The sequence below is a fragment of the Carassius carassius genome, chromosome 38 (assembly GCF_963082965.1).
Source record: "Carassius carassius chromosome 38, fCarCar2.1, whole genome shotgun sequence".
NCBI lineage: Eukaryota > Metazoa > Chordata > Actinopteri > Cypriniformes > Cyprinidae > Carassius > Carassius carassius.
This window is the reverse complement of record NC_081792.1, coordinates 19,594,226-19,616,523: the sequence shown is the minus strand read 5'-3', so window position 1 is coordinate 19,616,523 and position 22,298 is coordinate 19,594,226. Positions and strand designations below refer to the sequence as shown.

Below are 22,298 nucleotides of genomic sequence, written 5' to 3'. Positions count from 1 at the left end.
TTAGTATTTTTAATTACTATGTACTTAAAACCCTATAGTATTGGCAGTGATCAATATGGGCTGAATCCTACCCTCAGTCCTGAACTTCAGTATCAAGTATTATTCTTCACTAATTACCAGTTTTCACAGTCCAAATGAACATTACAGCACAGGACCTGATATAGATCACTCCATGCTTTTTGTAGTCACTGGTTTTAGGGCTCAGTTAAGGTTAAAAATGCTGTTAATGAAAATAACATTTCTACTTATATAAAGAATAAGGATATATATTTTTTTACTTTCAACCAAAAAAAAAAAAAAAAGAATTGCACTTTTAAAAAAAGATAGTTGTATTGTGTATTTGAAGCCCCCTTGAATTTTTCATACATTTGTTACAGATGTCAATACCACTCAAACATAAAAAATAAATAAAATTATCTAAATATGATAGCTCACTTTACACTTCACTAAATGTTTTTTGTTCCAAACCAATAGACTGTATGTATGAAATAATATAACACAAAAATGAATTTCTCCTATCATATTTTCATCTAGAGGGCATTTACTGTATAAAATCATTATGTAATATTAACAAAAAAAAATCTTAGATCATTATATTTCTGAATAAATTTAATCCCTTTGGAAATCACTTTATATAATTACCAAAGCAAAGTTTCACATTCTGAATTTGTGGTGGATAGATCAGAAATGTGACTGATAAACTGTAAAGAGGATTTGTAACAATCTTTTATCTCCATTACCCCTGTCTTTAATAAACCTGCAGTAATACATATGCTAAGTTCTCCATCGCTCTATTTATTCTGGGTACATTTTCACTTCCCCCTCTATGTAACGAGATCCATATGCTTGCCTATGTCAGTTTTGACCTTTCTGTGTTTTCATGCGTCACACTAGAGATATGCATTGTGTTCAGGGTCTTGTCATAGTCTTGATTTTGATGTGGGTCATTTTCATCACTTGTTTTAATGTTCCCTCACGTATAATAACATCATTAAACAGAACCAACCATTCTTCTTGTGTTTTCTGATCATTTTTGTGCCATACAAAAATTTGGATTATATAAATCTAAGGCAACTGAAGAGCCTAGATTTGAGAGCAGCATTGTATTATTTTTTATTTAATTTCTACTTTGTTTTTGCAAGAAAAATATAAGAAAATAACCCTAGTTTTGTAAGAATAATTAAACCTTCATAAGACGAGATTTTTAAAAAGTATCAAATATTTTTATAAGAACAATTAACCCTGGTTCATAAAACAAGATTTATATTTTAAAAAAGCACAAAATATATTTGTATTTTACTCATATTTTGTAATTATAAATAATGTTTATAAGAACAGATTAACCTTGATCATAAGAATTTTTTTAAATTATATTCCTAAAAATGTGATTTAGATTTTTACCGTAGTTCATAAGATCAAAAAACAGGTTTAATTTTTTTTTTTATTGGTGCCTTTATTAGAATAGTTAACACTGGTTCATAAGAAAAAATATAATTAGCCCTATATAATGTAAATTATTTTTACATGAATAGTACCCAAAACCCTAGTTCACAAGATAATATTAAACACTCACACACACACACACACATATATATATATATATATATATATATATATATATATATATATATATATATATATATAATTTTTTTATTTTATATGATGTTGGCCCTGGTTCATAGGAACATGGTAAAACTTTATAATTCATAATTTCTATGATAAAAAAAGATAAGAGTTTGTATCGACATACAGTGATGAAATCTTTCATGTTTCCATGTTAATTGGCATCGTTTTTACTTTACTAGCATTAGAGGAAAATATTGATATATCATCCCCTATCCTTTTCCTCAAGTCAACCAATGAGGCACGTAAATCCCCAGTACGTGTAATGCCTTCACCTCATCCTGGATTAGAGATTTACTGACCGCTGACACGTGTGGCTCCTCTTCCCGTCCCAGTTCCTCCTAAACTTACAGCCACAGCACGCACAGCCACAATAGCAGTCCAACTGAACACACCCTGGAACATCTGAAGACAACACACCATCAATGGACCAGAGGGAGGGTCAATCACAAAGAAGATCTATCAAAAAGAGGTGCCAACTGGAATTAAATCATCTGTCCACATGCACATTGCTACCCTTGAGAAGTGTTGGCTCATCATTTCAGTAACACCTGTCGCGCTGGATGCCGCCGGTGGAAGAGAGCTGACCTTATGAGTCACAGGACTGATATGAGGCGAGGGACATGACCAGAGGTCTAGGTTATGACTACACAACAGTCCTGCAGTAATGAATACATCTCCAGGAATGGCACCATCATCTCCAGTCTTGTTTTCTCTCAGCGGGCAGCCCCCCAGTCCTGGCAGGAGGCCACCTTCACCTTTCAGATCGCCTTCTCCTTCTATAATGACTTCACCTAAACTATGGCAGAAAGCTGCGATTTCACGTCTGGCTGAGGAGTTCTTCTGGATAGGGGGAAGTATTGTTGCATCGCCGAAATGGAGAATGGGCCACATAGGTAAAAATGAAGCCACCTAAAGGCACTAATCCCATATTCTTACACTTTTTTTCACTATAATGGTTAAATGATCTAATTGTGCTGGGTTTAATTTCAGCCACTTTCCAACAGATCTAAAATGTTATTGTTTCATACTGTATTCAGTTTTATGTTTAGAGTCATTTCGCATGTTAATAACTTTTAACTAAGTGTTTTGAGTATAATAAGACAGTGTCCTAAATGATTGGCCATCGTGAGAAACGCACCTCACGGCATATGGACACAAACAATCCGCAGAGATTAGACTGACTAGCTGCGTCACATGACCTCTGTCCTTGATCCGCTCCTCCAAAGCAACTTTTTGAAAACACACCCTAAATTGACTGTTAAAAGTAACCTTTAGTGACTCCTGGTCCATTGCAGAAAATATAAGATATATAAAATAATACATCAGTAGCCACTGAAATGCCACTAATATATTATTGTAGTACCTTTATGACCATAAAAAAAATTAACATTTTTTTTCTTTCTTTTCCATAACAATACAACCTAATTATTTTGATATAATAAGAGTTTGTCATCATTAGTACTGTACTGTTTCCATGATGCATGCCAGCAGACAGAAAACACCCAATGAACCTGTGCGTGTGTGACGCAGCTGTGTAATCTGATTGAGAATCTGCTGGAACAATTCAACTCTGACGTTCAAAAGATTTTCTTCAAGTTGCATTCAATCAAAAGTTTTCTTAATAAAGAAGTTCAAAATATTTAGGGTGAGTAGGGGGACCTTACATCTGTTTTCCTCTCATAAAAAAAACAATAACACTTAATATGGCTTAATGTATTAAGACAGTGGTATTAATATAATAGGTATTAATATAATAGCATTATACTTAATGGCAGGAAGGTGGGCTCTACAGAGAATGGTCAAAGCAGTACAGTACATCCCAGCCAGGACATGTCTGGTTAAAAATAGGCAGGCATAAGTTATAACAGTAGGCTGTTTATCACATGAGCAGCCAAATACTACTAATAAAAATCCTCTTTTGCTTCTGCAGTGGAGAGATGCATTTGCAGCATGCAGGCCGGATCTCAGATGATTAAACTGAAAGGAAAATCCAAGGCTCTGGTGCGCCTCTTCTACCTAGACGAGCACAAGTCCTGCATCCGCTGGAGGCCCTCCAGAAAACATGAAAGAGCCAAAAGTGAGTCCGACAGAAAGCTGCTTGCGCTGAGGAGATACATCTGCATGCGCTTGTCATTTTAAACACGCTATTAAATTGCATGACAAGTCCACTTTTCTGTTCATTTACAATATTTCCTTTTACCTACTTACAATGAGCAAATGATTGTTGAAGTATTTTTGCTTCATTTTCCTGGAAGAGAAAGTTGTGCGTTTTAACATTTGCACATTTTGTTTGCTGAAAGTTGGTTTTGTCAACATTTAGGAGTACATTAGCATGTAGATTCAAACTAAACACACATGTGATTGATTTCATGGGGTCTTAATGAATAACTAGTGTAAATATCTAGATTGGATCGTTTTTACAGCTATATTGTCTCTGAAGAATATTCTGTTGAATTAAAATGCTTTGTCCGAATCACTGAAAAAATTACTCGGAGTACTATACAGTTTATTCCTGTTCTTGTTTCATTTAGTCACCATAGACTCCATCCACGAGGTCTGTGAGGGGATGAGAACTGAGGTCTTCAGGCGATTTGCCAACAATAACTTTGATCCAAACTGCTGCTTCAGTATTTACCATGGAGACCACGTGGAATCTCTTGACTTGGTTTCCACGAATGGAGAAGAGGCACGGACCTGGATTACTGGCCTTAAATACCTTCTGGCAGGCATCAGTGATGAGGACAGTCTGGCAAAAAGACAACGCACACGAGATCAATATCCTTTTAACTGTGTCCACTGAGAGGGAAGGGTGATGGTCTGAATCCACCCATAGTGGCCTTTTTCAGTTTGTGCAATTTGCGTGTGCATGTTTCCTTACATCTTGTTGCAAATGGTTGAGACAGACCTTTTCAGAAGCAGACAAAAATGGAGATGGGAATCTGAGCATTGGAGAAGTTTTACAGCTGCTTCACAAGCTCAACGTGAACCTTCCAAAGCAGAAAGTCAGAAAAATGTTTCAGGTACATTATATACATCCAAAAATACAACAAGAAGGAGACACAGTATACTCTACCAGTTTCATTGTGTTTCTATCTTTTATGCTTACCAAGGCTGCATTGGTTCGATCAAAAATACAGTTAAAAACAGCAATATAAAATAATTTAGAAAATGTGAATATATTTGAAATTATAATTTATTCCTGTGATGGCAAAGCTGAACTTTCAGCATCATTACTCAGTCTTCAGTTTCACATGATCCTTCAGAAATCATTCTAATATGATGATCTGGTATACTCCTTATTATCAATGTTGAAAACAGTTGTGTTGCCTAATATCTTTGTGAAAACCATGATACATTTTTTGGATTCTTTTATTACTCTCCTAGCTGCTGTTTTTGAAAAGTATTATTCTACTTTGTGTTATTTCTGTATAGTTGATGTAAAAGTTTTCCTTAAATGTCATCATTGAAAAACACTTTCAGAGTGCTGTTACGCTCAGTGAGTATGTAACATATGGTTCACTCTGAACAGATGGCGTTGTCTGAAACTGGTTGAGGTCTTAACTCAAGAGCCTCTAATCCTTAACGGAGTCATACATCTACTGCAACCAATGCCATAACACTACTTTCACTTAAAAGTACAAACAAAAAAATAGATATGAATATTTAATAAGAATATTAAGTAACAGTAGAGATTCAAATTCATGAACATTCCATCAATGTAAGTCTATGGGATTTGTTTGCCCACTTTTTCATCCGCTGTGCAAACAGCGTAGGATTGCACACCTCTCCTCAATAAGCCGGTTGATTTGACACCTCATCCATGGGTCTACGACAAATGTGTAAGATTATATTTCACACATTTTTTCATTTAAAAAAAATGGAAAAACTTTTTGCATTCACAGGAGGCTGACACTGATGAAAACCAGGGGTCATTGACATTTGATGAATTCTGTAATTTTTACAAGCTGATCTCGACACGCCGAGATCTTTACTTACTAATGATCACCTACAGCAACCACAAAGAGCACATGGACCTAAACGACCTCCAACACTTCTTGGAAAATGAGCAAAAGGCTGGTGTGATTCATTTTGCGTATCTTCACATAGTTATTTCTTAATTATGTTGCTCTTTTGATGGACTTGAACCATCATATTTGTAATTGGTATATGTCATTTTTTTCTAGATGGTAGATGTGACCAAAGACTACTGCAAGATGATCATCAACCAGTTTGAGCCATGTTCTGAAAACCAAACACATATGGTGCTGGGTATTGATGGTGAGAGACTCTTTCTTTGCTTCATCTCTTTAAGGCTGTTGTATCATCTGATGTTTACCACATTTATCTTGCTTTCTAAGGTTTCACCAACTACATGCGTAGTCCTGCAGGGGACATCTTCAACCCAGAACACTATCAAGTAAATCAGGACATGACACAGCCGTTGACAAACTACTACATTGCATCATCTCACAACACCTACCTGACTGGAGATCAGCTGCTGTCTCAGTCTCGGGTTGATATGTATGCGTATGTGCTTCAGGCAGGCTGTCGCTGTGTTGAAGGTAGAAACGCTTCTCTGAGCCTATACTGTGAAGTCAATGTCTTTTTGGATAAAGTGTTGATCAAAGGAAAATACATTACAATGAGGTTTTTACAATCATTAAACAAAATGTTATCCTTCAAATGACGCAGTTTTTCTCTGCCTCTCCAGTTGACTGCTGGGATGGTCCTGATGGGGAACCCATTGTGCATCATGGTTACACACTTACCTCAAAAATCCTCTTTAAAGATGTTGTTGAGACAATCAACAAATATGCATTTTCCAAAACACAGTAAGTGACATTTGAAATAGTTTCTTGAATTTTATCAATTAATAATCAATAAAAATTAATGATAATAGTAAAAAAAAAAGAAATACTATTTGTTTAACATTCATTTTATTTGAAATATATATATATATATATATATATATATATAATTAATATAATATGATAACTAATTCTTCCACTGTCAGATATCCAGTGATCCTTTCTATAGAGAACCACTGCACTGTGTCTCAGCAGAAGAAAATGGCTCAATACCTCCTGGAAGTGCTGCAGGACAAGCTGGACCTGTCAAATATAAATATGAATGAGTCCAGGCGTCTGCCATCTCCAGAGGTTTTAAAGGGGAAAGTGCTTGTCAAGGTGAGGTAATATATTACCCTTGGCATGGAAAACATTAAGTAAAGTTGGAAGTAGAATTTTCTTGAACTAAGTCATGGAAATGAAATTGACACTGCGGTGCTTTCCAGGGAAAGAAGCTGCCAGCCAACATTGATGCTGATGCAGAGGAAGGAGATGTGTCTGATGAAGACAGCGGTGAAGAGGATGAGGAGGAAGAGGAGCAAATGAATGGAGATGTGAGATGCTTTTTCCTTTTTTCTACATTAGAATAATTGGACTGTTTCCTCTCTGGAGTGTTTAACTAAAAGCTGCTGTGTTTTGGAGTACAGACCACAGGAGCACCGGAGATGGGCGAAGAATCAAAGAAACGCTCACAGAGGTTGTTCATGGACAGCTTCAGGCGCAAGGTCTGCAAGGACTTTGCACTAGACACATTATATTTCCAGTAATAGAGGAAAAAGAAATATCACAAAAGCAGCATTATACTAGTGTTACAGTAATCCGTAATCTGTGTTTCAGAAGAAAAAACGGGTCAAGTTAAAAAAGAAGCCCATCCTGAATGACTCTGATAATGAGCAGGAAATTCCAAGCAGTAATGATAAACAGGTCATCAACTATGGCAAGTGAGTATTTCAGGAGATACAGTTTGATGTTGAATTTACTGTGAACTGTAAAGTATTCCGTTTAATTTAGTGAAGAAAAACTGGCATCTAAGGTTGCCAGAAAGTCACAGTAAAAATAAATAAATAAATAAATAAATACTGACAAGATGGTATTTTGGTGCTTATATATATTCATTACTGTATATTTTAATAGTTCAATAGATGTTAATTAAATTACTTATAACATAACTCCCTAATCTACATCACTGGTCAATAAAATAAGAGATTAACTAAAAATTAATTAAGTCAAATCACATATAGAATTCTGGAAACTTAAATGCTGTATTTGTTATTAGAAAATAAAATAGAAATATTTAACCATAAAAAGAAGAGAGCTTGTTACTTGAAAAAAAATTAACTGAGATAAAATATATAAAAAATCTTTGTGGTAAGTCTCCATTTATAAAATTAGTTAACATAAGCTAGTAATGAAAAATACTTGTAAAGCCTTTATTAATCTCAGTTCATAATAATTTCAACATTTACTAATACATTAATAAAAACTAAATCTATTAATATGAATTAATGGACCTGAGGTAAATTGAACTAACTGGGAACAGTTGTATTTTTATTAATTAATGTTAACAAAGATTAATTAATACTGTAAAAAAATATTGCTTGGTTAATATTGGTTAATTAATGGACAAATATTAAATAATAAACCTTTTTGTAAAGTGTTACAATTTATCTTGATGTACTAAAATAACTAAAACAAAAATAAAAATTAATGAAAACTATATAGACATAAAAAAACAAAGAAAAATTACCAAAACATTAACTCAAATTAAAAGGAAAACAGAAAATATAAGAATAAATAATAATAAATAAATAAAAACTATAACAGTATCTCAATACTAAAATTAATGCTGTACATTAACATTGATTGTCTTATTAAACATAAAATAATTTTTTCACTTAGGCATAGTATTATTGTAGCATTCTTACAAACACAATTTTTACAGTGGCATCTAAATCTGTCCAGACTAATGATAGTCAGTGTTTTATGCAAATTTTCTTCAGACGGAGGAAAACAATGAGACTTTCTCGTGCCCTCTCTGATCTGGTCAAATACACAAAGTCAGTGCGAGTTCATGATATAGAAACTCAAGGTAAGACACATTTGAATGCAGTTGCAACCTCAATAATATCCACATAAAGCAGAAACTATAAAAGTGTTCTTGATGTTTATGTCTAAATAAACTGCATGTGTGTTGCAGCATACGTGTGCAGCTGGCAAGTGTCCTCCTTAAACGAAAGCCTAACGAACCAGATTCTGCAGCTAAAGCCTGCTCAGTTAGTTCGCTTTAATCAACGACAGCTCTTACGAGTCTACCCTTCCAACTACCGTGTTGATTCTAGCAACTTCAATCCTCAGCCTTTTTGGAATGCAGGATGTCATTTAGGTATGAATTAGCTTTTTTCTTTGATTTACAATGAATAATTTCCTTTCTAATTATCATTGAATCTTGTTGTTTTTTATTAATGATGAAACAGCAAGGACTTTGATTTGAACAGCAATGAATCCTTGCTGTGGCTGATGGGTTTCTCTTTTTTCTATAAATCACAGTTGCGTCATGCATTTGTTTGAAATGTTGTTTCATCTTTCCAGTCGCTCTCAACTATCAAACAGAAGGCCGTATGCTACAGCTGAACAGGGCAAAATTTGCAGTGAATGGGAACTGTGGCTATGTACTCAAGCCAAAATGCATGTGTAAAGGTAAGTTGGTGCCTCTAGAGTACAGTCAAAAATAAGAGACACATTTCTTTGATGCATTTTATTTATTATTTTCTTTGAAAGGCAATTTTCACCACACATAATTATTGTCCTCAGGTGCCTTTAATCCTATGCTGGAAGACCCTTTGCCAGGACACAGGAAATCTCAGCTAGTCCTCAAGATAATTAGTGGCCAGCAGCTACCGAAGCCAAAAGACTCCATGTTAGGGGACAGAGGAGAGGTGAGTTCACTCATACTGAAAAGAAAAGGAAATAATCATATGTAACAAACTGTCTGAGATGAAATGTTTTGTTGTCAGATCATAGATCCCTTTGTGGAAGTGGAGATTATCGGATTGCCTGTTGATTGCAATAAACAGCAGACAAGAGTTGTGGATGACAACGGTAAGTACAAATTTATAAACTTACTGTATATATATAAAATGGCTTACAAATATCATTCATTTCACAAACATATTTTTAGTATAGTGCAGCCAAATGTAACACATTGCCAATGTTTTAATGCCACATGAACAGGTTTTAACCCCATGTGGGAGGAGACGCTAGTGTATACGCTGCACATGCCTCAGATTGCCTTAGTACGCTTTATGGTTTGGGACCATGATCCAATTGGACGAGACTTCATTGGACAGAGAACCATAGCATTTAAAAGCATGATGCCAGGTAAATAACCATTCGGTGACATGCATTATTGGACAGAGAATAATGTAAATATTTACATATTTCTTCAATAATTTAGTCAGTCAGCCTCATATTATTTCCTTGTTCTGCAGGCTATCGACATGTCTATTTAGAAGGTATGGAAGAGGCATCTATCTTTGTCCATGTTGCCATTAATGACATCACAGGAAAGGTAACTTCTATTCGATTTTTCATTAATCTATCTTTGTCAGTCTTTAGAAGTTTTGACTGTTAATCACCATTTTAATATTATAAAATTGTTCTGCTGATATATTTATCATCAGGTCAAATCAAGCAATGCAGTAAAGCAGCTAATCCAGAAAAACCTTATGAAGACCTCTGAAGATGGCACAAGGACATCTTTTGGTCCAATCTTCCTGCGAAAAGGTAGAAAGAACCAAGCAAAAGTGGTGAAGGGCTCAGCCGACTGCTACACCAAAGAAGACTTTCTAAACAGACGTTACAGTGATGACGTGAGCTCGAAAGGCAGCAGGAGCACCTCACAGTCTGCATCTTTACTCAGAGGAGCTCAAAGTGAACCCCTGAGAAGGGCACATAAGGTCTGTTTTCAGGAGCCAGAAGGATCTCATGAGGCACGGCGCCACTTGTCCTCCATCACATGCTCTGGTGGAGCAGGAATGGCTATGGACTACACCAACTTAGCATTGGATTCAAAAGACAGTTCACACTTGGAAATTCAGACTTCTGTGGTTCAATCACACCTCCAGGATACCAGAGAGTTGACTGTTCCAAAAAGAAATAAACCGGAGTGTGAGCCTACAAACGTAGCAGTGTCTAAGATGAAGGTTCCCGCTTCTACATTGAATAATCAGCCCCTTTTGAAGCAGACCTCAGGTGTTAAATCTGTCATTGAGGCTTCAGAGCAGGAAGCTGAGATGTATGAATCTCAAGAACTTACACATGAGTGTGAACCCTTAAATTTCCATCCAATACCTGATGGTATACTAGATCCTTCCAGTGGAACGTTAAACACCAAAAACATGGTGCTCAGGAATAAATTTGGACGTTCTTTAGATGCTAGACTTAATCCTCAGTGGCAGACATGGTCAATCCCCGCAACCCCTGTGCTGAGCAGACGCATGAATGACCCAGACACACCGTCTTCCAAAGATTCACCATTAATAGGACGCAGATCACGAAGTGTCCCAAGACGCCATCCACTCTTGGCACCAAACACACCCCATCACATTAGGAAAGACTTCCTCAACCAGTTTCCTCTGCCTCAGTGCAGTTACTTTGCAACAAAAAACTCTGTTTCTAATAATCACAACCTCACTGAGAGCGAATCAAGCAGCCTAAGTAGTTTGGACAGCCTTGACCTGAGTACTCTGCCGTCCCGTTTCCCTGACAACCAGCAGCAGACGATGGGCACACTGCAGAGGGAAATGAATGCCCTGTTTGAGCAGAAAATGAGTGAGATTCGCTGCCATTCACCACTGTTTTTCAGAGATGAGACGTAAGGCCCAAACAGTGCCTTTTCTAAATTATACATTATGCTAAATTAATTCTCTTTTCATGCTGGTTGAAATGTCTAGAGCTTGAGTAAAACAAAAATGGCTTTTTCTATTTGACCTTCCAAGAGATCTCACTCATGTTTATTTATGGTGCATTTTTTTGCTTTTTTTTTAGATTCATCAACACTGTAAAAAAAAAAAAAGAAGAAAAGCAATTACAAAAATTTCATATTTGTTTTTTGTACACGTATTATCTTGTTTAAATCTTACTTAACATCTTATGCTATCTGGGCCTTTTTTGGGGTGTTGCTTTTTTTTCATTTGGAAGCTGCAATTCACAGTTTAAAACTAAACATATGTTTCTACTCATCTTTGTTAAAAAATGCAATCACACTTTGGTGTTAAATAGGGTTTATTAATTCATTAATATACATGGTGCCAGAATGCATACCTCTTTTGTGATAGTAAGAGGTGTATGTTTTATTCCTTCCATTTATTCATTTTTACTTGTAATTTTTTTGTACTTGTTCTTGTTTTGAATTTGTTACAAACAGTTCCTCTGGTGTACAGAATTTAACAAACATAAAATCTAATTTCCTTTTTACTTGTCCTCAATCTTTGTCATTCGTTAACAAAATAGATTTTATATTTAACATTTTTGATTCGTAATTCTGGTCTAAAGAAGGTTCTATATTGTTTCAAGATGGAATACATGAGAACAATCTTATACAAACTGCATGATATTTTGCTGAAAGATAAAAAATTATAAAAGTGTCTCATTGCAACAGCTTTACTGAACAAACAGGTAGCTTGATTTAAATGTAAAATGTTTTTTATTATTATTATTAAATTATTAAATTAAATTATTCAATTATGTATACAAATAGGGAAGAGCAGGGGGATTTGGGCATGTGGGGAAGTTGAGCCACCCCTTGTTTCTAGACAACCTTAAACAAAATTGGTGATATATATGGAGAGTTGTCCATTTTACTCACCCTGTGATAGAGAGAGGTCCATGGAATAATTGCTAACTCCATTTAAGTTAAAAAAAAAAGTTTTGCTGTTCAAAGTGACTTGTTTATGTTCAAGGACTCATGCTTCTAGTGTCTGAACAATTACAGACAAATCTGAAAGAATATATTGTGTTTGCACTGTAATAAGTTATTATATGAGACTGTACTTTTAGCATGATGTTAGCTCTAAACTGCAGGACAATACAAGTTGGTTCAAATGATTAGAGTGGGGTAATTTGAGCCAAAAGTCATGGGGTAAGTTGAGCCAGTGGCTCACCACTTCCTATGATTATAAAGTATTATTTTACTGTAATTCTATGTAATAATTCATTAATTTTAGACTAAACATTTTTGATGTTGTTCTTTGTTTTGAACTTGATATTATTTAGAAAATTTGAAATAGACCTTGTTTATGAAAATTGGCCATTTGAGTTTTTTGGAACATTTTTAAGTGGGATGTTGAGAAATATTAGCCTGGTCAATTGCAATTTATTTATTCAATTGAAACTTTATTTTGTTCTAAGATTTTTAAATAATTAAAAAAATGGCTTCAAAGTTGTAAACTGTATCTTTAAATAAAAATTTTAAGAAGTCATCCATCCATCCATCCATTCCATTATCCAAACCTCTTCGTCCTTATTAGGGTCACGGGGAGCTGGAGCCTAACTCACCATAATTAAAAACTGGCTCAACTCACCCCACTCTCCCCATATGAAAATTAGTACATCTTATCTAAATCAGATGAAATATAAAATGTTAAAGAATATATTTATCTAACTTGGGAAATAGTAATAATACCTAGCACCAGATAATGTTCAAACCTATGAACAGTAAAGTTATTGTGCTATGCAAGACTTGCATATTACATTAATGTTGCTGAGCATTTTAGGTTTCCTGGTCTCCCTTCTTCTTGGTCATTCTCAAACGCTGGCTCAACTCCTGAGTCAAAACTGCACAGCAGGATTTCTGTATGGATAAGAACAGATTTATTTTCACCTTACTGTATTATAATGAACAAAAACACATACCAAAATGTGCTACTGTACAGTGTTTAAGTTTAACAACAATGAAAAACTGTAAATGTTTTTACAGATGTGGTAGGTCATTCGAATGTTTGTGTGTGTGTGGGGGGGGGGGGGGGGCATGTTTTTGTGACATATCAGGACACAGCTTTGTATAAAGACATTACAAGGAAAGGGTGACTTATGTCCCCGTTTTTCAAAACACTTATAAACCATACAGAATGAGTTTTTTTGAGAAAGTAAAAATGCACAAAATTTCCTGTGAGGGTTAGGGTTAGGTGTAGGGTTGGTGAAGGGCGATAGAATATACAGTTTGTACAGTATAAAAACCATTACGCCTATTGTTTTTCACAAAAACAAACGTGTGTGTGTGTGTGTGTGTGTGTGTGTGTGTGTGTGTGTGTGTGTGTGTGTGTGTGTGTGTGTGTGTGTGTGTGTGTGTGTGTGTGTGTGTGTGTGTGTGTGTGTGTGTGTGTGTGTGTGTGTGCGCGCGTTTATATTGGCATTACTTGCCTTCTGCTCCCCTGCAGTGCTGCGAGACTTTGAGGTGAGTTCAAACAAGGAGAGCAGCACTCCAATCCCAAGGCCTATAGCCAGAACCAGGAAGATGCCCTTCATGCTATGGGCCCTCAGAGACGAGCCTTTGGCACTATCCGGTATACAGCTGCTGGCCCACCATTTAGTGCGCAGGTACGCTAGCTCCCCAGCCTCACTAAGCTGCAGGATGGCGACGCTCAGGTTCTTCAGCATGGGAGATCCTGTTCCAAAACATACTGTGGCATTAAAACCATTCACTGCAAATTGAACGAGACAAGCAATGATAAGTAATACAAGTAATCGGCATGGCAAAAGGTATAGTGACTCAGAGGTAGCGCTAAAGTAGCACCTAAATGAACCTGGTGGCGGTCAGGAGGTACAGTTGTTACATGGTCCAAGTCATCAAGTCGTTACATCACAATAATCCACAAGTAACCCACACGTCTCCAGTCTGTCAGTTAATGTCTTATGATTCAAAAAGCTGTGTTTGTAAGAAACAAATCCATCAAGGTGTTTTTAACTTCAAACAGTTCTCCCAGCTGTAATATGAGTCCATAATTCATAATATTGCTTTCTCCAGTGAAAAAGTAATCTTGTCTGAATCAGGAGAGAAATACGTATACGTATATATATATATCAAGCAAAAACAGCTCAAAACTGTTCTAAACAAATATGTGGATTTTGTTGTGAGAAACAACAGGGGATAGATTTTTTTCACTGGAGGAAGTGTTGATATGGATTATGGAGTATTTTGGCTAGCAGTCATGGTTAAGTTAAAATGCCTTGATGGATTTGTTTTTACAAACACACAGCTTCTCACTTTACAATGCATTAATGGTTGGACTGGAGTCTTGTGGATTACTTGTAGATTATTCAGATAGTTTTTTTTTTCAGCTGTTTGAATTCTCGTTCTGACGGCACCCATTCACTGCAGAGGATCTATTGATGAGCAAGTGATGAGCGTTACGTTAAATTTCTACAAATCTATTCTGAAGAATTAAACTCATTTACATCTTGGATGGTCTGAGAATGAGTAAACTTTTACCTAATTTGCATTTTTTTTTAATAAACTATAGCTTTAATTGTATACATTTTTAAACTCCTTTGGGGAACATGTTTTTTGACAAGTTTAACTCAAATTGTAGTAAATTTCACAATGAAACAGCACATAACACACTGAATTTTACAAGAAATTTTGAGAAATCTTTATTTACAACAATTTTTAATTTACATTTTAAAAAACCTGCTTAAATATGTTTGCCTCACCAAGAGGAGTTACAATGCTGTAACCTCTCATCCCGATGACCTCATGTGCCCGGACCAGTTCACAATGTCGTGCCACAGCTAAGTCCAAGGACACCGATTCTCCAATAAAAGCATAGTTTCCTTCCTTTGCTCTCTGGACACCCTCATCCATGGAGGACACAAAACTCTTTCTCCGCTCCATGTGCTCATAGATGCGACGGTAAGATGGGTTATTCGAGTTCTGCGTAAAAAAAAAACATGTTAGGAAATCTTTTCTGTAACATCTGGCAGGAATGAATCTGAGTAATCAGAAGAGTGTGCATATAATTCATGTGATTAGACCTTAAAGAAGGCGAGGGTGGAGGAGCCGGCAAGTGTTCCATATTCTATTACATCCTGATTAGCCAAGTCCTCAAAACCTTTAATCATGAGCGGTGCAGAGTCAGACCCCTGAGAGGAACTGAGGCTGGAAAAATAACAGGCCAGGAGCACGACGGCAAACAACCACCAGGTACAACTGATAACCCTTCCTGACACAGCTTTAGGGTGAGGGCCTGCACCTGCAGAAAGCAAAACAAATTAGAGGACAAGATGTTAACCTTTCATTATCAACGACAGGAAAAATAGCTGCAGGCAGCAATAAAGGGCCAAGAACACCAGTGAAATATATCTGACTCTACAATATCTGGAAAATACATTATAGGCAGGCATATACCTGTTTTTAAAGACAGTCCGTTTAAAAGATATAAGTATATTATTGGTTATATATTTTGATATGTAGGAGGTGCAGGCATGAAATTTTGCAGACTCTATAAGGATATGGCAGCGATGACATTCTCCAAGTTTTGTTTTCTTACACCAAATCATCTCTAAAATAGAGCTTCACTTCCTGTTTGGCGTCTTCACCAGCAAAATTGTTAATGCACTACTTTGAAAAAATGTAAATGATGCTAGCTAGACTATTTTTTTGTTTATGGACAGCAGTGTTATTATCATTGATTAAAACCATTAAAAAAATTTTTTGTTAGTTTAAATAAAGCTGAAATAAAATAATCATTAGATGAAAAACACAATAACTGAAAATCAGAAATCGTGTCTTGGCAACTAAATAAAATAAGTTTAATTTGAAGCACTAAAATTACTAAAATAGCTAAAAAAAAGATTACAAAATACAAATAAACCTAAATAGTTTTATAAAACAAACTAAAACAAAAGGTCTGAAAAGCTAAAATAAAGCTCAAATAATATAAATATTAGATATAAATAATATAAATATTATATTACTTTAAATTTAATTTAAAGCATCTGGGAAAAAATATTACTAAAACTGAAATAAAAATAAATTAAGCCGAAACAGTATTATTATTAAAAAATATATATTTTATATTAATATAATATCATATAACAAAATTAAAATGAAAACTGAAAAAATAAAAACAAATGCTAATTCATAATATTAATAAAAACGATATCATAGTATATAAATACTACTAAATTAACATTGACCGACAAATCACTATTGTATATAAAACTTTCATTGTGCACCAATAAGGTTATGCAAAACCATTTTTAAAACGCACAAAACAATCTAGTAGGTGATAACTGTTGATCTGAAATAATTTTGGTGAAGATTCCACAGATGTTGCAAGAGACGTAGCGAACAGTAAGTAAACCAGATCAAAATGGCCATAAAATATATGTTGCATGCATGGACACTGGAAAGATGATCAAATATTTTCTGCATTCAAAGGACCAGGACTTTGGGGTTTTCAGTGCATGACCCATAAAAACTGCTATAACATTCATTTAGATGATTACCCTGCAGACTTAAGGCTCCCGCAGCATACCACAAACTGTGGAGAAGAGTGAAGCGATTTGGCTCCGTCTCAGGTTGACTCCATTCACATGGACTCAACCTTGATACAAAAAGACAAACGCAGAATTGAGTTTCAGAACTCTATTCAGAAACCATCCTGGAAAACATTACAGCAGTGCAGTACAGCATGAGTAAGGGCTCTTGTTCTATGTGTCTCTGGTGTTCTCCTCCTTTCTCTGACCTTCCCACAATGCAGATGCAGACTGCAGTCACAAAGTATGCAATCAGGATGCCGAACCAGGTCTCCCCAGACAAGGGGGAGAGGAAGTCAAAAAACCGGGCCTCTTCAGAAACAATATCTTTGCGGAGGAGGATACTGATTCCGGTCTGCATGTAAGGTTTTGTCATTCCCACAGCCTTCTCACGAGCAGCAGTTAGAGTGAGGGGAGCCACGGCGAGATCAGCTTCCTGTGAACAAAACACATGAAAGGTTTGACTCTACTTAGGAAGTATTAATATCACTGAGCTGCTTTTTGATTTATATGCATCAGTACAATCCCAGTACTATTGTCTATTCTGTAAAGCACATCACATACCCCTCTAACAACCTCCCCAATCATTCCATTCCAGTTTCCACCTTCATCCTGTCGGCCGTACGCTCCATCCTTTACCAGGTGAACTTTGTATTTGAAACCCAGTTTCTTAGCCAGCTCAGCGAGCAGATCCATACAGTAGCCTTCCAACTGCGAGCCCTTGCTCATTGTGTAGGGGTCTTGCTGAAATTAAAACGTTTAAGTTGTTAATATAATCTAAAATTATATATTCATATAAATATGTGCTATTATTTATATTATTGCTAATATCAATTATATAAAAAACAAAAACAAATATTTCATAATTTTTAACTTATTTTAGACCTTACCTTTATGGTGGTAATTATCAGCTCTTGCCTTGCTGAAATGGAAAAATGATAATAAAATCTTATTAATATAATTATTATAAATATACATTTATATACAGTATTGTTCAAAAAAGGATGGGTTGTAAGATTTTTTTTTAAAGAGGTCTCTTATGTGCTCACCAAAGCTGCAATTATTTGATAAAAATTATATGAAATGGTTATCATTTAAAATAACTGGTTTTATTTGAATATATATATATATATATATATATATATTCATGTGGGTGAAGTTGAATTTTTCAGCAGCCATTACTCCAGTCTTTCAGTGTCACATGACACGAAACATATGAAATAATATTCTAATTAGTTGATTTACTGCTCAAGAAACAATTTTCAAAATATCAATATTGACAACTGTCGTGTTGCCTAATATTTTTATGCAAATAGTTATACATGGTGAATAGAACGCAATTCATTTCAATTCTCTTTCCTTGCTGAATACAATTCATTTCTTTTTCAAAAATTCTAACTTTTGAACGGAAGTGTAGATAATACTAAGATCTCATCATAGGACCGTTCATAACGTCAATAAGAATTTCAGTTAAAACAAAAGGTTGAATGAAATTTCAATGGATTGAAGTCGATAAACTCAACAGAGTCCTACTGAGTAAACACATTTGAAAACCTCAGATCTGTTCAAGAGTGTGTTTGTTCAAAAGTGACCTCAAGTTGACACAGAGAGACGTGGCCAAGATTTCAGTGGCTCCTCTATTGATCTGCCAAATCAGTTCTCTGGCTGGGAGTCTCGTTTCCTGCTGCATTTGAGTCACAAATAGATCCATCTTAAAGTAGCCAGAGTCATCAGAGAACCTTTTGTTTGGCAGCAATCTTTAGCGAAAAAGCCCCATCCTCGATCAGTCTGCGAATCTCTGGGAGATGATGAGTATGAGTGAATGGCACGGCTGCGTCCGGGTTTGGCTGTGTTTTTATTCTTTCTTAGAAGAACAATCTCATTGCAGGCCTGAACTGTGACTAATTGGAGTTACTGTTTTTTTTCCACTTGATCACGAAGGCCTGGTAAGGGCAGTCAAAGAGTATCTGAAGCCAAAGTTCGGCGAAGTCCTCAGGACTCCATCAACACCATAAAGTGATGTTGACACTCATCAGCTCCTCCTATTGAATTTATGACAGACCCAGAGGGTTCTCGACATGCTTTCATAGCTTGGCATGTCTTAAACACTGTTATGTTTGTTCAAGGCTTTGAATTGATTTATAACTATTTTTGAGAAGGTTTCAGCTGGCTGACATCCTCTCTGTCAGAATGGGGATTGAAGTGTGCCAAGCAGGATGTGGTCACTATCTTTGATGATGTGCCCAGCTGACTCTTCAGCCATTAATCATATGACAGGCCTGTGAAATTCAAGAACTTCATGCGACGAGGACAAGACGAGTTGGCACAGACTTCATCATAGCTGCTGTTTATGAATTTACACGAGATGCTGTAAAAGTAATGACTCTACTGTATTCCTTGCAGAAACAGAACTGATTCTAAGATGGAATATAAGAAATAAAATGATTTTCTGCATGTTGCCATTACAACATAACAATTTTACATGAGACAAAAACACAGTAACTGCAGAACACAAGAATATTTATCTTTTACATTATATTATATCAACTTTAGAAATACCTGCTATGCAGACCTCTGTGCCCAGCAGATATACTATGCATAAAGAGACAATTCCCAACATGTTGCTGATTCTGACCTGCAAGCCAAACAATCGGACTGTTTATATTTTAACACATTTTTAAACATTTATACATTACAATATTTATATGTATTTACATAAAAAAGTCTTATTACACTTACAATATTAAATGTAATATTAAATTATGTATAGTCTATTTATTACAACTCATAATACTACAGACATCTTTCTACATACATAGACTATTTAGTATTAATAAATGTAATAAGTGGTCAGCATGTCCTTTAATATATATATATATATATATATATATATATATATATATATATATATATATATATGTATATATATATATATATATATATATATATATGTATATATATATATGTGTGTGTGTGTGTGTGTGTGTGTGTGTGTTTTAAAATGTAAAATAATATAATATGCATATATAAATATACATAACATGTACAATCACTTTATATGACTTCTTTATATTTTGTTGAGGTTACTGACAGTACTAATACTACCATATGACCACCAATGTATTTTCAGAGCTTCCAACATACTTCAAATCAGACGGACATAATTGACTTTATGAGGATCTATCAATCAAACCGCAACCCCCCAGTCTCACACTTACCATTATGTCTGCTGTGAAATTCCACTGCTGTGGCTGAACTGACACTGATGCCGATCAAGACAGTGCTGTGCTTTGCAATAATGAATTAGAGGGTTCTCACTAAAGGCTTGGGAAAAGCCAATGGGTTTTGGGGGGTGGAGAAAGTCATCCAAACACTTATTATGAAACGTGGGTTGATTGTTCTGGAGCAGGATGAATTATGGATCTGATATAGGCCTACTTCCAGAATATGTTAGATACAGACAATATTGAAAATTACATTTGTGTCTAATTTTAGTGTTTTAGGTCAGTATGGCCTAATATTGAACACGTTAACTGGCATGACCTCTAACAGTGTATGTGGGAAAAATGATAACGCATAGCATAAAGTAAACAAAGATCACATATACAGTACATTAAAAGATGGTCTTCAAATTCTGATGAAAAAAGAAAAGATTAATTAATCTCAGATTGCTTTAAAAAAATAATTACAAAATAAAATAGCAATGCTATTAATAATATGGACAAAAAAATCACACAAATCACTTACAGTACCATTAAAAGATGGTCTTTATATTCAAAGGAAAATAGAAAGCGAAAATATGTTTAAAACATAATGATAGCGAGCGAATCGATGCTGATTATAGTAGTAATAACAACAACAATACTAATATTATTATTAACCCTTTCATGCATGAATTATGATAACCTCAGTCAGGGGTTTTAATCTAATTTTTAATTTTTCTTTTTTTTTACAAATGTTTCAAAGAGATCTTCAGATGTCCACTTGAGCGGTTATGGTTTAAACTGAAGATATAATATATTAAATATAAGACAATAATCAAACAGATAAAGTATGTAAATTTAACAAACTAATCAATACAATTATATCAAATCATGTGAAAACTATAAAATATATACAAAAAATATATATGCGAAATATTGCAAAGGCTTCATACAACTTCATACAAGTTGCACTTCGCGTATCTTTGATATTAGAACATGAGGACATGATTCCATCAGAATATTCTACAGCCTGTCAAGGTACCTAGCGATACGTTTTTTCAATCTCATCTGAAATGATCAGTGATGGGGGTAATGCATTACAAGTAACATGCATAACATGCATTCAGATTACTTTTTTGATGTTACAAGTAAAGTAATGTGTTACAAGTAACATGCATTACCTAATCAGATTACTTTTTGATCTATGAAGTAATTAACTACAAGTAATGTGCATTACCTAATCAGATTACTTTTTGATGTAAGGAGTAAAGAAACACATTACAAGGAACATGCATTACGTAGATTACTTTTTGATGTTATGAGTAAAGAAACGCATTACAATAACACACATTACATAATCAAATTACTTTTTGATGTTATGAGTAAGGAAACGCATTATACAAGTAACATGCATTGCGTAATCAGATTACTTTTTGATGTTATGAGTAAAAAAAACGCATTAAAATAATGTGCATTATGAAATCAGATTACTTTTTGATCTAACAAGTAATGCACTACAAGTGTCATACATTATGTAATCTCATGACTTTATTTCGATTGTCAATGAAAATTACATTCTAATAATACAAATACATGTATTTACAATAAAAAAGTCACTGCAGATAAAGTTTTAAGTTTCAAAAACAATATTCACATTATAATTATGAATTGTAGCTGAAATATAGCAATTGATGCATGACGTCCACTTCAGTGGACATGTGATTAATCCGATTTTTCTCTCAATCTAAATTCAAAACTTGGAAAATTTTACTGTGATATGACTCATTAGATATTGCTTGATGCTGCAATATTTTTTTTTTTTACCTACAATAGTCTCCTAGGATAGAAGGAATGGGTGGATATTCCGGAGCAACTTGGCATATCTGACTGACCCTTGGCCATCTTGGTTTGGAGGGGGAAAAATTTTAAAATACAACAGCTTGCCACTTGGTTGCAATTTATAGGATGATGCACCAGGGTCCAATGAAGAGGCTGGTGTGCAACTTTGCCATAAAAATCCGTGCAAATTCAAGAAAATGCTTTTTTAATAGCTGTCCACTGTAGTGACCACTATGCGTGAAAGGGT

At 34.9% G+C, this 22,298-nt stretch overlaps 2 protein-coding genes across 2 annotated transcripts; one reads left to right on the top strand and one right to left on the bottom strand.

Moving 5' to 3' along the window:
* Positions 1 to 1,978: 1,978 nt before the first annotated feature.
* On the top strand, positions 1,979 to 11,945 carry LOC132119520 (1-phosphatidylinositol 4,5-bisphosphate phosphodiesterase eta-2-like). Its single transcript, XM_059529559.1, has 20 exons — positions 1,979 to 2,519; positions 3,557 to 3,703; positions 4,158 to 4,400; positions 4,516 to 4,646; positions 5,529 to 5,699; positions 5,811 to 5,904; positions 5,985 to 6,188; positions 6,338 to 6,458; positions 6,641 to 6,812; positions 6,920 to 7,027; positions 7,121 to 7,198; positions 7,311 to 7,414; positions 8,474 to 8,562; positions 8,671 to 8,856; positions 9,063 to 9,170; positions 9,285 to 9,409; positions 9,488 to 9,572; positions 9,705 to 9,851; positions 9,962 to 10,041; positions 10,154 to 11,945. The coding sequence occupies exons 1-20, from the start codon at positions 2,291 to 2,293 to the stop codon at positions 11,348 to 11,350; spliced, it is 3,819 nt and encodes a 1,272-aa protein (XP_059385542.1). The 5' UTR covers positions 1,979 to 2,290; the 3' UTR covers positions 11,351 to 11,945.
* Positions 11,739 to 20,382, bottom strand: LOC132119519 (probable glutamate receptor). Its single transcript, XM_059529558.1, has 10 exons — positions 20,228 to 20,382; positions 19,569 to 19,644; positions 17,900 to 17,931; positions 17,574 to 17,753; positions 17,219 to 17,445; positions 16,980 to 17,077; positions 15,504 to 15,721; positions 15,183 to 15,402; positions 13,893 to 14,137; positions 11,739 to 13,323 (listed from the first exon to the last, which is right to left on the bottom strand). The coding sequence occupies exons 1-10, from the start codon at positions 20,228 to 20,230 to the stop codon at positions 13,243 to 13,245; spliced, it is 1,380 nt and encodes a 459-aa protein (XP_059385541.1). The 5' UTR covers positions 20,231 to 20,382; the 3' UTR covers positions 11,739 to 13,242.
* Positions 20,383 to 22,298: the final 1,916 nt, after the last annotated feature.